Genomic DNA, 17,622 nt, shown 5'->3' with positions numbered 1-17,622 from the left:
TGGTTATCAAGACTTAATGAAAGAAAGTTGGAATGATCTTAAGTTTCAAGTTAGGGTGGTTTTGTTTTAAAGAAAATATTTAAAAGGTTTAAGTGTTGTCTTCGTGATCGACACAAAAATCATAGCCAAAATATCAAAGAAATGATATTAGAGTCCAATTCGCCATCACAATTGTTGGACAATAGATGGTAAGAGGCAAGTTTATCTCTACATAATCAAGTTCAAAGAAAAGAGTTTATGCACAAATTTATTCTCCATCTCGAGTGAAGAGTAACTTATAATGGCAGAGATAGAGAGTTTTATGCTGGAAAGAAGCTGATGCAAATACGAAATTCTTTCATGGCAAAGGTTGAAAGTAGAAATGTTAAATAATGTTATTCCAAGCCTAAAGCTTAGCGGGGAAAGAGTGGAATAAGTTAGAAGAAGGGTCTTAAATAATTTTAATAAACATTTTGAGAAGAAAAAAAATTGTGTAGGCCCCCTCCTATTTTCAATGCCTATACAATGCTTTTAAGAGAAAGATGAAGTTTTACTAACTCAACAATTTTTCTTGGAGGAAATTAAACAGGCGGCTTGGGATTACGACAACTTATACAGCCTAGGTCTAAATGGTTTAAATTATGGTTTCCTAAAAGAATTTTGGGAAATGGTTAAAAATATTTTTGCAAGCTCGTTGAAGATTTTCATGATAATGAAAGATTAATGTATAAGTTGAATAATACTTTTATAGCTTTGATTCCAAAGCAGACTAGTCCTAAATCTTTGTCGGATTCTAGACTTATGTTTTTGGTTAGTTGTGTAAAATCCTATAAAAATGCTTGGCAAATCGATTGAAAAATATTTTTGGAAAAGTGGTGTCGACCACTTAATTGGGTTTGTAAAGGGGAGGAAGATATTTGTACGGGATAAGAAGTTGTCATTCTAAAATTCAACAAGATAGTTCGTTTATTTATCCTTTTATGTCGTGAAATGATATTAACGATAAATAAGCTTTTATGGGAATGCAGTAATGAATAGAATTACAATATAGCAAGTCTACGTGGTTAGAAATATAAAATTGTGGCCTCCTCCTAATAGTAGGGTTAAATTGAATATGAAGAGACGACAGAGGTAGGTAGTATTGTAGGTTATGATGGTTTGATTAGAGACGAGTTTGGTAATTGGTTATGTTGATTTTTGAATTCTCTAGGTTGGTGTCGTGCTTATGTGGAGTAATTTTGTGGGTGCTATTTGGTTTGGATTTGGCATGTTTCGCAGTTATAGGCGAGTAGAGCTTCATGTGGACTCAAAGGTGATAGTTAACACTTTAATTGTTAGAGCCGGAGGAAATGTCTCAGGAGCTAGACTGGTGAAAAAGATTATTCAATGGCTAAATCATCTGGATTGAATAGTGAAAAGGAGTCACATTTAGCGTGAGGCTAACAAGTGTACTGGTGTTTTTTTTTTTTTTTTTTGTACAAAAGAGGGCAAAATCCCAAAGAAAAACTAAACAACTAAACTTCTTGTTCTCAGAGACTGCATGTATGCAACTCAGGTATGGATCATACTTGTTCCTTCTTATTGGATAACCGACTTCTTTACTTTTGATTGCAGGAACTGGGTTTTTAATAACCTTAGAAAGCATTGGGATGACATTCCTAACTTTAGGTGGAAGACAAGTTTCATGACTACTTGTTGGCATTTGTGGAATTGGCGAAATAAAACAATTTTTGAGGATAATTTTCAAAGACCAGCTAATCCAACTAGAGTCATTCAGGCCTTCTCTAGCACTATCGAAGATTGCACCAATAATCTTCTTCAAGCTCCTCGGCACACTGAAACAATTTTCGTTGGTTGGAAGCATCCTCAGGAGGGATGGGTTAAACTCAATTGTGATGGGGGCGTGCAAAGAGAATGTAAATCGTGCGGGGTGTGGCGGTCTTCTTCGAGACACTAATGGCAAATGGCTCAAAGAATTTGTGCGCAAGATTGGAGTTTGCAATGCTCTGCATGCAGAAATGTGTGGTTTATATTTGGGGTTGGAGCTAGTTTGGCGGGATGGAGATTCACATCTCTGCGTGGAAGGCGATTCAAAATTGCTTATTGACATGGTTACAAATAATTGCAAGACTAATGGGACGACCCCTTCGTTGATGCGGCGTATCAGAAATCTCTTGGACTGTAGTTGGCACGTTGAGATCATTCACATACTTGACGAGAGGGCAATAGAAGTGCCGTTTGACTTGCTAATTTCAGCCTTACCATGGATTCTTGGGATTTCATTGTTTTGGAGACCCCTTCTAGTGAGCTCAATAGTCTCCTCTTTGATGATATTTCCGGGGCTTGCATGCCTAGGAATGTTCGTTTAGTGTACTGGTGTTTTATCTGCGTTGTGTTGTGAACATGGTACTAATGTGATTCTTTATGAGCTTTGTCCATCTTACAATTTGTTGATATTGTAAAAGTCGTTACTCTGCATTTAGTTAAGATGTAATTTCTTTGTCGGAATTATGTCCTCTATCAATAAAAAAAAAAAAACTCATCAAAAGCATATATAACATTATCAATTCAATTTTTAAATTATTTTTAATAAAATAAATCAATTTCAGTTATCTTTAATATATTAAATTTGGTTACTATTTGATATTTAGTCAAATCACCTAACCTTCTATTGTATAGTATATTTTTCGAAACATAGACTATTATATTACATATCCATAGACATCCAAATTATATATAATGGGCGACTACATTATATTAACAATTACTTGGATATATTTGTTAAGTTTTCTTTCTATTTTCTTCTTCTTGAACTATATCCGTCACCGTTTTTTTTCTTCTTAATCTACTAAAGATGGATGATTTAGGGTAGTTTTGATATGTCTTCTTTTGTTTGTTTTAATTTTCCGTCTTTGTGCAGTGTGTTTTGTATTTGTTTTATTTTCTTCGTATTAGTGTGGTTTTTATTTGATTCATGTTGAAAGATTAATTTTGATAAAGTACAAACCCAATCAATGATTTGGACATCATCAACGTTGCAAATCCAAAGACATGAGTATTTTAAAGAATTGAATATAGTCATATTTGCAAGCATATGTACTTTGACTTTTTATGCTATTAACATAGATGTTGTGAGTTTGTTCACATATTCATCTTTTTGTTTTTAACATTGAACTGTTAACTTGTGCCCTAAGGGCACAAGTTAAGAATCTAAAAATGGAATTAAATCCTAAATTATGTCTTGGAAATATAAGATTTTAAATTTTTAGAATGTTGAATGCGCAATTTCCAACAAAATATTTCTATCTTTGGTTTCTTAACTTGTGCCTTGAGGGCACAAGTTAACATTTTCCAACATTATATTACCTCAAAATATTCTCCCATCCAAACACACTCTTAGACTTGGATTAGATTAGATATATTGTTGAGGTTGCACTATGTGAAAGAAAAAAAAAAGATGCATTTAGAAAAGTTTTTTGTTTTTGAAAGGTTTAGATATGTCATTTTTGTATTGATTATAAAATAATCAAATATATATTATTTTTGAATGTCAATTAAATCATCGATATACAGGTGGTGCTTGTCAAGTCAAATGGATATCAGAATTGTCTTTCTTTTTCTGGATATCAGAAATTGTTTATCTTGAGGCTGTTGTTTTAAGGGTAGGGAATATATCCAATTTATGTGGAGATGGCTCTTCAGAATTGCATGTGGAAGGGAACGCTAACGACGAATAGCAAGTCTTTGTTTGTTGAACAAACAACTAAGGAACGTATCTTCATGGAACACCAATTGCTTGATATCCAATTTGTCAAATTTGTGTTCACAACAAAAACATTGTTGAGAATTCTCAAGGAGAAGGGGGGTGTAAGCCTTTTGGTACACACAATACGAATGGAATACAACAAAATTGGTTAAATCACTTTTAGACTTTTAGTTTATGTTTGAGAGTTTTGTGGAAATGAGAATAAAGGAAAAAATAGAGAACTTTTTTAAGAGGCTATTTTTGTAGACAGTGATATGAATACCTATAATTAATGTAATTTAATCTTAATAGTATTACAATAAGATAGATTGAATTTGAAGAATTTATCCAAATCCTTCAAAATCATTTATTCTTTTCACTTCATCCTTCCTTATTTTGTTAAGACTTTTCCTCTCCTCTTAAGCTCCCAAACAAGGGAGGCTTTGGACGGTTTTACTTTAGAGGGCTAAGTTTATATTTTAAAATATATTTGATATTTTAAAAAAGTTCAAATAACATGATAAACGATCATACAATACGTAAATCATACTTAATTTGTTTTAAAAAATAATTTATAGTGTCCATAATTTTAAAGAGAAAAATAAGTCAACTTTTTTCCTCTAAAACCTTCAATCCAAATACATCCCAATTTTCAACGTAGGACATTTTCAGGCAGTCAAGTGTACCTGTGTTCAACAAATAAACAGTTACTTTTTTATTTCACATTTTTAAAAATAAGTGTTGTGATTTGTAATTTACTATTTGTATTTATAATATCGTGAGCATCAAGCTTCTTTCGTGAGCTTAGCTTAAGTCTCACGTGAAAGAATTTCTTTTTATTTTCATCAGTGATGCGTTAAATATCAAGGGTGTCGAAGTTTTGTTGAATCTTTTGGCTCTTTTTTGGCGTTATTAAGATTGTTTTTTTTGTCAAGTGTTTTTAAGACGGTTAGACCTCAAAGCAAAACAGAAAAACACTATTATTTTTGATGAAATAAAGGTGAAAAAACATTACTCTATCCAAAATGAAATATAAAGAAAAGTCGTAGTTGAAAAATCAATGTATGTAGTTAAAAATTTAATCCATATTTTGTACCAAAAATAAAATAAAATTTAATCCATATACATCAACTTTTCACCTCCATTGTTTTTGCTTATATTTCACTCCAAAGGCGTATTATTTAATACCGACAAGTTAATACTTTGCTTAATATCTACACAACTCAAGCTATAATGAAGTGCATATATTGTTGTACCTCGAGGCTTCAGGTTCAATTCCAAAAGGACATTTATAATCTATGAAACACAAACACTCTTCAAATTAGACGTGTTCTGCTGTCAGACACCACATGTCTAACTCTGACACCTTCGATCATATTGGATAATGTTTTTTCACAAATTATTATCAATGTATGTGTCGTATCCGATGCCCATATCTATGGACGTGCTTCATAGATCATAATAGTCATTTTTTCTTACATAAAAACGTTAGTTTGATTTGTTTTAGGCCTCCAAAAACGTTCAGCCGCCCCTTATCAATGTTGCTTGTAGAGTCCTATATATATATATATATATATATATATATATATATATATATATATATATATATATATATATGCGGAATATATATATGAAACAGCTCTTTGTTCTTCTGGAAAAACTAATAAAGTAAGATGCATACGGGTTATATTAGTAATTAAAGAGTTTGTTTCAATCTCAAAACTAAAATAATTTCTTGGTACAAAATTAATGATATAAATGCTAAAGCTTATAAACATGATTTCATTTATAGTAAATGCTTAAAACGTACAAGAGTAAAAGTTTAAAAACTTAAGACTTACAAGAGTTTCAGAGCTCAGGGATCTAAGAATGCTTGCAGAGGAATATGCTTGCAAACTTCGAATGCCTTCACAACTGAAAGACTTGCCTTTTTATAGGCTAGATTGAAGTCCGGACTTCAAAATTATACACCGGATTTGAAAATAAAATACATGGCCGACACTGGCCTAAAGAAAAAGTAAATAATATGGCCGACAAAGTTATCTGGCCAAACAGTAAAACATAATGGTCGACATGACCTGTAATTATTACTAGACGCCAAAAAGGCTTTTAATAAAGTGAAAGTGATGTTACATCAATAATAGCGTTAATCAATAATTCCATAGCAATCGTCTTCATTTTCTTGAAACTGTTCTTCGGTGGCAGATTCGCCATCACTTCCTGAAACTGTAGACATGGCCTCTTGTAATTTTTCAAAGAATTCTTTAGGATCCGAGGTGGATGATAAAGAAGCCATTAATTTTGCTTTGTTAGCTAAGAAAGGAGATTCTTCTGAGACAGAGATTCTTTTACATTTTGAGGGGTTATTTTTGAACCACTCGTCTAATACCGTAGAATTTAGCAGAGCTGGGTTGAACTTAACCCACCACTTAATTTTTATTTTCTTGACTAATTCTTGACCAGTACAATCGGCCCATATCTGCTGAGTAGCAAAAGACCAGGCAGTGATCCAAGTTATTCCAAAAACAGCACAAAAGGCCAAGAGACTTTTATGCTTTGGGCAAGTAGTTGATTGAGAAAATCTCTCATAGGCTTGTAAAGCGTAATCTGGTAATATGTGTTTGTTAAGACCATATACTTCGAACCATTGGACAAACCAATTGGGAAAAGATAATGAGATCTTTTTATTGAACCAAATAAACCAGGTATGCTCATATGGAAGAAGATGCAAAAAGAAACTCCATGCATCCATATAATCAAAGTAGTTATAATGTTGAGGAGAAAAAACCCTAGAAAAGGATTTTTGGGTGTAAGGAGCCATTCCCCAATCCGATGGAGATAATACTTTATTAATTTTGAATTTGGAAAATTTAATAGATGAATTTTCTCTTTTATGAGTCAGAGTAATGGAATCTGAATCAACTAAGATAAATTCGTAATATTCTCTGGTTTTTGATAAATCTTTAGGTAAAAACCAAAACCCTGGAGGAAAATTTTTTGAAGTAATTTGCAAAAGTGAAGACCCTTCTGGGCAGTAATAAGATTCTAACGGAATAATTGGCAAAGCAATTTCTTTAGTAATAAAGTTCGTCCTCTCCAGAGGAGGAGGAGAATAATAAGCTAGTGGTGCAACAGATGACTTCTGAGAAGCCGTAATTCTCTGATTAAACTGTGATGGTGAAACCAGCACAGTTTGGGCTCCAGCTCCGGAGGAGGAACTAGGAGAGTTAATTTTTGATATGTAGGTAGGAGATGACCCTACTACAATTTGTTTATCATTTTTGGGTAATGGAGGGCCATAAGAATCTTTACTGGAGGTTAACTCTTTAGAACTCATGATTTTCCCTGCAAGAATTCTCTTGTTAAAAAATCCGGCAAAGCATTTTTAATTCCTTCAATATGCATAATTTCAAAATCAAAACATGCAAGTAATGATTGCCATCTGGCAAAAATATGTTTTGAAACTAAATTTTTAACATCCTTTTGTAAAACACTTTTAGCTGATTTACAATCGGTTTTTAATATGAATGATTTTGTAAACAAATCATCTTGAAATTTCATTATACATAAAACAATGGCTAAAATTTCTTTTTTAATTGTGCTATAATTTAACTGAGGTCCAGTCCAAGTTCCCGAATAAAATCTAACAACTTGTTCTTTTTTGGAGTCTGGTAAAACTTGTTTTAATATCCCTCCAAATCCTAGATCTGAGGCATCGGTTTCTACTATAAGACTAGCACTAGGACAAGGGATTCCTAGACAAGGTAATTTTTTAACTATTTTCTTAAGGTCAATAATACTGTTAGTCATGGTTTCATCCCAAGGTGGAGGATTCTTTTTAAGACGCCTAAATAATGGAGCACAAATGACTCTTAAATTTGGTATGAACTCAGACACATAATTAAGACATCCTAAAAATCTTTGTAATTGAGTTTTATCTCTAATTTCATTAGGAAATTTACTGACAAATTCTAATGATCTACTAATAGGAGTGTACATTCCTTGACTTATGTCAAAACCTAAAAATCTAATTTTTGATTGAAAGATTTTTAATTTTTTCTCAGATAAAGCTAATCCATTAGCTTTTATAATTTCAAAGAACTTATTCATATGTTCTATATGTTGATTAATAGAGTCTGAAAAGACTAATATATCATCTAAATATACTATAATAAAATCAGAATATTTATTAAATATATCATTCATAGTATTTTGAAATTCCGAAGGAGCATTTTTTAAACCTAAGGGCATGACATTCCATTCAAAATGCCCAAACGGTACTACAAATCCCGTTTTGTACTTATCTTCTTCTTTTAGTTGAATTTGATAATATCCAGATTTAAGGTCGAATTTTGAAAAAACACTTTTATTTTGTAATCTGTTAATTAAATCTCTTTTATTAGGAATTGGATATCTAATCCATTGTAAAGCCTTATTTAAAGGTTTATAATTTATGACTAATCTGGGACTTCCTCTTTCTAACTCAGCAGCGTTTACAACGTAAAAGGCTGAGCAGCTCCAAGGAGATTTAGTAGGCCTAATTAGGCCTTTATCTAAATAATCTTGTATTTCTGTTTTACAGTAATCCATTTGTTTCTTACTCATATGACTAGGTCTAGCTTTAGTAGGTATATTAATTTCTTTAAAATCTGGCTCATAGGGTAAGGATACAGTATGTATTTTTCTTTTCCAAAAGGCATTTGGTTGTTCAGAGCAAAGATTTTTAATAAACTTTTCTTCTATATTTTTAATTATCTCTTGAATCTTTTTGGATTGTAGTTGTTCATCTATTCGCTTATAATGGATTTCTTTGTTAATAAAATTAATTTGTTTTCTTTTTAACTCTATTTGATTTAATGCAGAAATATTATTTCTTTTTACTGAATTAATATCTCGTATATTTGGTTGATGTATAAATTCGAACTTCACCGTTCTCCCTAAGGCTTCTGTGATTATTTCTTTATCATTAACCATAAAGGGGTATAATAATGTTAAAAAGGGTGTTCCTAAAATTATATTTTCTTTCATATCTTTTACTAATAGAAAAGAAGTTTTATAACATATCTGATCTTTACAGATTTTTGCATTGGATAATTTATAGGCTACCTGTAATCTCGCCCCATTAGCTCCGGCAAGGACTTCTTTAGTTTTTTCATAATATTGAGTAGGAATTAATCCTTCTTGGATACAATTTAAGTCTGCTCCAGAATCTAATAGAGCATCTAATACATAAGTATGGTCATGGACTATTAATTCTATTTTAACATGCCATTTATGTGATATAATTCTAGCGATATTGGCTATGTAACCTTCTTCCTTATTATCTTTTTTAGAAGATTCTCCTTTTTCTTGTTGAGATACTAAAAAATTTCCTTGTAATTCTAAGAATTTTAATTCTAAATTATCACTTCTCTGCTTAAAATAGCTATCTGCTTCTTTTAACTGTTTAATTTCGTTTTTTAAAATTTTTATTTCTTCATTTAAATCTTTAACAGTAACCTCTTTAGGGGTTTCAAACATTTTCATTATTTCCTTAAATTCTATTTTATGCACGTCATTTTTATGAATATTATTGTCTTCTATAATATCTTTGATTTGTTTCATAAAAGCGTTTTTATTTTCAGAATCTTCCATTTTGTCTAAAATAGTAATTAGCTTATCAGCTTGACTATTAGTAATTACATTAATAGTTTTTATACAATTATTACAATTACAAAAATCTAATCCAGAACATTCTTCTTCTAGTCGATCTTGGATGTTGTCTTCCCAAGTTTCTAATTGATTAAGATCTTCATAATCAGATATAGAATTATTAGAATCTTCTCTAGAAGATTGTTCTTCTATAGATTCTTCTTTATCTGATTCTAACATTAATTTTTGTAAGGAGTTAGCAATACTTTCTTTTAATTCTTCTGAAATATCTAAACTACTAATTTGCTTAATTTCTTTGACCCTGCATTTATTAGAGTAATGACCGAACTTTCCACATTTATAACATTGAACATCTTTAGTATTTCTAGATGGTTTATGGGGTTTTTTGTAATTTTTTCCCGAACTTTTCTTATTATTTTTATAATAATCCTGATTATCTTTATTTTTAATAGTTTTATAAGGTTTATGAGAATGAGAACTCCTTCTCTTAGAATTAGAGTTTTCTTTAGCTTTCTTACTACTAGGGGCTCTTAAAGGAGGTGCCCCATATTGTTCGCAAAATGATCCCATTTCGCGTCTATTACTTCCTAATTCACTCTTAATTTTTCTTTGTATTTTAAAATCGGTGCAAACCTGCATACCGGTTTCAATAACATAATTAGAAATTTCTCCTAAGGTTAAAGCATCATATGGGATAGTCCCATTATGCGCTCTCTTAAGATTTTCTTTTACTTTATCAGCAAATAATCTAGGTAATCCTCCTATAAATCTTTCTTTCCAATATGACATACCTCCGTCTGACCTAAGACATAATTTTGAAAGAAACATATCTCTATACCACCGATAATCAGACATAGTTGGACAGTAAAGATTCATTAATTGATCTGAAGCTCTTTGTTGAAGCTTAAGAGGTTCTCCCACAAAGAATATTGTAATTAAATAGAGAAGAGTAGTCACACAGTTCTCTTCATTAATTCCATTTTCAGTTTTTACGGCAGTATCAACTGTAGTCTTATCTCCTGGGGAAACTATATTATCCCACCAACCTTTTAATTGACCAGTAAATCCCATAACTAACATATCTTTAGTTTGCTTATCCGAATTATTTTTAATTTTTAAAGCGGTTGCCGCCATGGTCATTTGTTGAATAACATCTAAAACGTGTTGTTCTGATGCACCATCAATATTCCACTCGGTAATAGCTTGACCGCTGTAAGAGTTTTCGACAAAATTAAACCTTTCTTCAAATTGCACATCTGCAAATGAAGGGCGAGGATAGAAATTTCTAGTTCTAGGCTGAGGACCTGGTCCTAATCTATTAATACTACTTTCTCCTTGAGAGAGAGTATTTATCGTGGATGAAGATGCTAAATTCATTTTATTTAATTTTAAAATTAATTCATCTATTTTTTCTTCGGGTCCTAATTTCATCTTGGTAACTGTATTTTTAGAGGGGACCTCATACTTATATATCGGTCTATTAGGATCGAGTTTAGTAGTAACTTCCTCTTTAGGCATAGGAAGTATTCCTTCAATTCTACTTAATTGTTGCGCTATAGTATTTAATGTTTGATTTGTATAATTTAATTGGGTATGTATATGGTAAAAATCTTTTCTAGTGTTAATTACTGGTGGCTGATCTGGATTTTTAATGGTTTTAAAAGGTGCCGCTTCTAATTCCATATTTTCAACTTTTAACATAATAGGTTCTAAAGGTGGATGTGTAGAAATAATAATTTCTTTACTAGTAGTTTTCCACTGGGTGGTCATTCTAGTATTAGTATCTAGGAACATTTTATCAGTATAAGGATTAGGTATTTCATACTCTAAACAGTATAATTCAAACCATGTGAAGAAATTAATATTAATTTCATGATAATTCAAGAAACCATAGAATTCCGTTAAGTAATGATTTGTTAATTCTTTACTAAAGGTGGAAAAATACCATTCTCTCTTTAGTTTATTATGATCTCCCATAAAGTTGATTTTAATCCAATCTTTATCTATTTCAAAAGGTTCTTCTTTTGTTATTGTATTACAAACTTGAGACCTAGTAGGAGAAGGTGATCTAGATGGCGATCTAGGCCTTTCCTGTCTATATAAAGGAACGGGAACAGCTGGTTCAAAATTGACACCAGTCAACCCTACCCTTATAGTTGAGTCTACTGATCGTCTAGACGCCGAAGGTTGCGTGCTAGATGATGAACTAATACTGCTGGACCCATAATACCTATGAGACTGACTTCTATTCATTCTAATTATGACAGATCCTTCTCTATCTTGGATAGTATGGCTAATAGATCTAGATTCTGGGTTGTCATTTTTAATTATGTTTTGTAAAACCCACTCTTCGGGTAATTTTTCAATTATTTCTGAAGCAGTTAATATTTTCGGGGTTATTACCATAGTTTTGTTAAGATTAGCTTCTATAATACAAGTTTCATTTCTTGACGTTGCTTTTAATGATTTAAAGTCATAATTTACCTTAGAGACTTTATAAGTGATTCTACTTATTACATCTAAATTAGCAACTCCTGGTATGAAAGTATCTCCCTGAGTAACCACACAAATAGCTAATGAATTAGGGGTAAAGGGATTGGTTAGACTCATACTAAAATTGGGATGACAATTAAAGTATGCTGGTCCACTATTTAAATTTGATTCTAACGTAGCTATGGTTGATTCATGAAAATCTTTAATTCTGGTATCACGTAATACCAAAAGTAAAGGGGTATTTAATCCTAACCTGTGTAGGGGTTTAACTGCTATTTGGATTAATCCTAGATGAATATATTTATATCCATCTTTTTGATGTTTATCAATTAATTCTTTCTTTAAAGGTTTAATAACTTCATATTTATTTACAACCGAAGTTGCAGTTTCAACAGTGTGAATTATCTTTTGAGCCTTAAACTCAAAAGTACTAAGTTTATAAATCTCTTTTAGCTTTATTTCAGGTAAAGACCAATTAGCTAATTTATCTTCTATTTCTTGAATTTCTAATTCATGATTTTGATATTCATCTTGATTTAATTCGTCTATATTAGGATTACTAGATGTTGAAGGACATAATGTTCTATTACTAGTACTTCTACGACTACTAGATCCTAACTGACTTAAAGCCCTTATTATTTGAGACATAATTCAAAATTTCTTAAACAAACTAGAGTTTTAACCTAAATTCTTATTATCTCTCTCTTCCTCCCCCCTTATAGTTTGTGCCTATTTACTTCTTTAGTGTGCTAAACCAACGGTTTCACAGCCTACCCTTAGGACTTACTACCTGGACCACACACTACCAGCTGTAAAAGGTTAAAGGTCAGGGTTACAAGGATCAAAAGATAATCTTGAAAATAAAATTAAAACTAGTATAAGTTTAAAATAACTTTGAATTAATTTCAAACAGAATAGCAGGCTCTGATAACTAAATTCTCAGTTATATATATATCGTATAGGAATTAAAATTCTCAGTTATAACTAAATTGAAAATAGTTTGTTTTATCGATACTATTAGGTATACATAGTATTTATGTTGAATGTTGAATTGTGATTAGAGAGAAATAGACAACGCAAAGAACTTCACATAATTTTGTCCCCTACGTAAATGTTGAATTGTGATTAGAGAGAAATAGACAACGCAAAGAACTTCACATAATTTTGTCCCCTACGTAATTGCCTAGTGCTTTTTCAGCCCCATCCAAATAAACAAAAAAACACAAGCTAAAGAGCTTCATCAACAAAATATCTCAGTACATGTGACCCACATTTTAGATATTATAAATTGTAATAATCGAATAGTAATTATTATTTTGAAAAAGAAACACTTATCAGCAATAGCATTCAGCTAACAGCTGTTAGCTCCCAAAAGGAAGAACATTTTCAAATATGAGAAAATGAGAATGAAACAAATCAAAGAGCAATTTCAGATATTCTATTTATATAACTTTAATCGCCACACAAGCTAGCGTGACTCCTCTCGTTTAATACTTACACACCAGGATTCGGAACACCTCATGTCGAGTGTGTGTCGCCGTCATTGGATTCCACAAGCCTTTTGCGAGAATAGAGTCATTCTTGGAACATTATCTACCTCCCCCTTCGAGTGTGAGTCCTGTGTGTATTCGACACACTCTTTAACTGAACAATCGACTTTGAAACAACTCAGGATAGGTCCAAATGAGCATAGAAGCAGGGGATCCTCATTAGTGGACCCACCAACATATTAAGAGACATCTGCACCCGATCTTTACTCAAAACTTGAAGTCATTGTATAAACATATCTTTGTCTCTTATATTCCAATTAACCAATGTGAGATTCCTTTCTTTTATAATCCACTATTGGATTCCTAACACAAGTAACTGACAAAAATATCTCATTTTCAACTATTTTTACTTTCCTTTCACTCTTTTCCTCATACTGCTGTTTTAAATTATCGCTTTGATAAAGTACAAGATCAAATAAGGGGTGTTCATGATCCAACCTAAAACCCAGTTGTCCCATTAAACAGAGACGAGTTAGTATCTACTTTTATGAACAATACTGGATTATAGTTAAATAGCCACGGGGTTATGTACGCAATCATTTATATACATACATATAACCTTAATGAAAGATTTTGTTTAACTCTAACAGACAGTCTTCACGACTATTCAACATTTCATCTCCTTTTTGCAAACATGCCTTTTAATTTTTGGATTGTTGCAACATTTCATTTATTTGAAAACACACCTAACATGACATTATTAAGAGAAGTTCTACTATGTATGATAAATTTACTAATTGCATGAACTTTTTCTTTTGAACATGACTACATAACAATTTTATGATTTTATTTTGTTCATACTTCAAGTCAACTCGATCACATACTACTTAAACTCAACCTAATTGGACTTTTACATCACTGAGTTGACTAGTGGAACTTGGGTTTAAACATTTATCCCAATCAAAGTTTAGAACTGGGTGAGGAGTGAACATAAAGTATCCCTAAAACACCTCCAATAACATGTGTAACAAAGAGTATAATATTAACGAGGAGTCGATACTTGATAAAAGTTATATGAGCCACACAGTCATTCAATAAAGCATACCAACAAAATATAAGTGAGCATTGACGTGAAGATTCTTCAACCAGTTTCTTGCTCAAATTCTTCACCCTCAGATTCCTCTGCATTGTCGGGATCATCATCATCAGCCTCGTCGAAATCTTCCTTATCATTTTCGTTAGTTGTTTTCCCAATGATAATTAGGTTGCTGTTCATTTTCCTGATTTCATTGCACTGCAATGGTTTGAGCAAAAATTGAGAGAGATGAAAATGAGGCAAAGAAAAAATAAGACATTCAAAGAGCGCCGTCACTTATGCCTATCTGATCTGAACATTTCAACTGTAACAGACTTACTTCTATATAAATGTGGACATACTACCTTGCTTATATATCCATGCAATCCTGAATACTCTAAACTAAAATCTAAAGTAATCAAAGTGTGAATGAGTAGCTACCATCAATAACTAGTTCAATTCAAATAATCAAAAACTTATTTAGCTAAGTTCAAGCAAGCAACAAAAAACTAATGACACAATATTTGTTTTTCACCAAAGAGATTGTATCATGTTGTATGGAAAACATATTTGATCTTCCTAGATATGAATATATAGTAGAGTAAATCACCACTTTGGATCCTACAATTGTAAGCGTTTAGCAATCTAGAACCCCAAATTTATGAAATATAAAATTGCTCCCCCAAATTGTGTTGACGTTAGTCAAAATGACCCCTCCTCAAGTAGCTCTATGATAAGTACTGATGTGTAACGTTAAATGACACTATGGCTTGTCCACGTTGATGCCTCGTCGCACAAAACCTTAAATGCAAGTTTCATACTAGTTAAAAATTTAAATTTTTGTGTGTAGACTCCTCATTAGTGCTAATTGGTTTCAGGGTTCCAATGACAATGGGTGGTTAAACTTGATGTGGCATCATCGTGGACAAGCCACGATGACACTTGACATATCATCACATCGTGATGTTAAACAATTTGGGGAAACTAATTAATATTTCTTACATTCGGATCCCAAATTGCAAGACACTTACAAATTTCAAGATCTAAAATGGTGGTTTACTCATATTTAGCCGCAAGATCTAACAGCATAATACATACAAATAAAAAATAAAAAAATCATAATGCCTCACTTAATCTGAAATTTTCAAACATTACAAAACTTGAGTTGACAGTAAAAACCATAAGCTAAAGTTGATGGCGAATTGCAATCAGGAAATGGTTTACTGATTAACATAGTTAACGAGTGATTTTTGAATTTGAAAGTAAAACGATGGCGTTTTGGAAGAATAAAACCTAGATGGAGATGATAAGAGGAGAGTACCTTTTCTTCAAAATCAGACTCTTCCATGGCGAGAAGGAGTTCTTCGTTTTGAGGCTGAGGCCATTGAGATGGTAGCAAAAACGACGTCGGAATCCGAGTCGATAATTGGTACTGTGTCATAAACGCCGGAAACTGTAGCATTTTCAGTTCGTTCTTTTTAGCGCTCTGTTTTTTAATCAGCGACTGAGAGAAAGAAAAAAAAAAAAAACTTGCATTCTGAACCGCTTTTCAATTTGATGTCTGGACTGGATCTCAATGCCCTTTGTTCATCTTCTTTCTTACTGAGAGATATTTTTTATTTCTTTTTACGCCCCCTCAATTGGTCACAGCCCCCCCCCCCCCCTAAATTTTGAAATTGTCCTTTTATATTGTATAGAAGTTATGATTTGGTAGCAACAGAAGTTATGTTCCAATCCGTCCTATCATTCATTTTGGTTGTTTTTTAAATTTCAACTCTATGCAAAAAAAAAAAAACATTATTTTTCATTCAACAATTTATCTTCATCAAACCATATTGTCACATTTCTTCTCAAATTCAACAAGTGTTAACTTCTTTTGATTTTTATTTTGTTGAAGTTTAGGATTGTTTAGTTGTTGATCAAGGGAAATTGTTTAAAATTTGAGTAACAAAATATAGTAATAAAAATTGTTTAAGTATTGTTTATGTATACATTTAGTTGTTGTTTGAGATTAGTGGAATATGATATTTAAATATTATTTAGGAACGTGAATGTGTTTGACAGAATTTTAGAATAATTATCGTCTTTTTTGTTGGTTGTTGTAAAAATTGCTGATCATGTTGATATAAGAGACTTGGTTGAAAGACCTTTCATAGTTCTGTACGAGGAGAAGTGTGACAAATAATCCTCCAAAGCTGGGTCATTGGAGAGTTGAGACTCAGTTTGAGGTGAGAGCTTTGGAAAAAAGAAATAAAAGAGGAAGTGGAAAGAATGAAGATTTTTGAAAGGGAAGGACTTTAGGGAGTTTATTTTTCTTTATAATAGAAACTTCAAATATGGAGGAACTTCATAATGGGTTTGTCGGAAGGGAAGGATTTTGTGGAGTTTTGTTTCGCTACAATATCAACAAGCATTTGTAGTCCAACGGTTAGGATAATTGCCTTCCAAGCAATATACAAGCAATAGACCTGGGTTCGACTCCCAGCAAACGCATTTTACACTTTTTTCGTGGAGAAATGATATTTTGACAACCACTTTTTGACAACTTTTGGACAACTTTCTCTCTCATACTCACATGATGTTGTTATCCTCTCTCTTCCTTTTTCTCTCTCCATTGTTTTTGACCAATAAGAAGTGAGAAAAACAAGGTTGTCAACAAAGTTGTCATCAAATGGATGTCAAAATATTATTACTCTTTTTCGTGTGCGTTACTCATTGATTGTTTGTATTACATTCATAAATTGATGTGTACCGATATTTTAGGAAATATCATTTTATAAGGAAAAACATCCTTTCATTATTTATAAGTATTATACTATTTTTTTATATTTTATCCTATTGTTTTTAATATTCACTATTATCAATAATAAAAATTTAAAAGATATTCAATTTTGTTTGGTTGACCTTTTTGATAAATAATATTAAGTTATTATAATTTTAAATGATATGAAATAGTTTTATAAAAGAATATGTATTTAGTTATTACATTAAAGACTTATTGTGTCAGTAGTTCATGTCGAATTATCAATTGAACACTAAAACTTGTTAATTGTTATATAAGTTTCTCTAGAGAAAAACTCTTTCAATAAAATGTAAAAGATTTCTCTATTCCTTCAAAGCTCTCCCCCATCATCTTCTTCCAATCTCGCAAACGGATTTAAATATTCCGATTTATATTTATAAGATAT

At 31.7% G+C, this 17,622-nt stretch overlaps 1 protein-coding gene and 1 non-coding gene across 2 annotated transcripts; one reads left to right on the top strand and one right to left on the bottom strand.

Annotated features, from left to right (window-relative positions):
- Positions 1 to 14,166: 14,166 nt before the first annotated feature.
- Positions 14,167 to 15,966, bottom strand: LOC146940306 (transcription termination factor). The gene is made up of 2 exons (XM_085753986.1): positions 15,756 to 15,966; positions 14,167 to 14,653 (listed from the first exon to the last, which is right to left on the bottom strand). The coding sequence occupies exons 1-2, from the start codon at positions 15,894 to 15,896 to the stop codon at positions 14,501 to 14,503; spliced, it is 294 nt and encodes a 97-aa protein (XP_085610112.1). The 5' UTR covers positions 15,897 to 15,966; the 3' UTR covers positions 14,167 to 14,500.
- Positions 15,967 to 16,844: 878 nt separating this feature from the next.
- TRNAG-UCC (transfer RNA glycine (anticodon UCC)) lies at positions 16,845 to 16,927 on the top strand. The gene is given in 2 exon segments: positions 16,845 to 16,881; positions 16,893 to 16,927. It is a non-coding gene; the product is annotated as a tRNA-Gly (tRNA).
- Positions 16,928 to 17,622: the final 695 nt, after the last annotated feature.

This window comes from Medicago sativa, chromosome 3 (assembly GCF_051527215.1).
Source record: "Medicago sativa cultivar Bolivia chromosome 3, Bolivia_mono, whole genome shotgun sequence".
Lineage (NCBI taxonomy): Eukaryota > Viridiplantae > Streptophyta > Magnoliopsida > Fabales > Fabaceae > Medicago > Medicago sativa.
Note: the sequence above shows the minus strand (reverse complement) of the source record. Positions and strands in the feature narration are given on the sequence as shown.

Excerpts from the sequence above, each read along its gene's own strand:
- LOC146940306 (XM_085753986.1), bottom strand. The coding sequence starts at position 15,896 with ATGCTACAGTTTCCGGCGTTTATGACACAGTACCAATTATCGACTCGG. Across the intron at positions 14,654-15,755 it reads AGTCTGATTTTGAAGAAAAG|TGCAATGAAATCAGGAAAAT; the intron begins GTACTCTCCTCT and ends AAACCATTGCAG.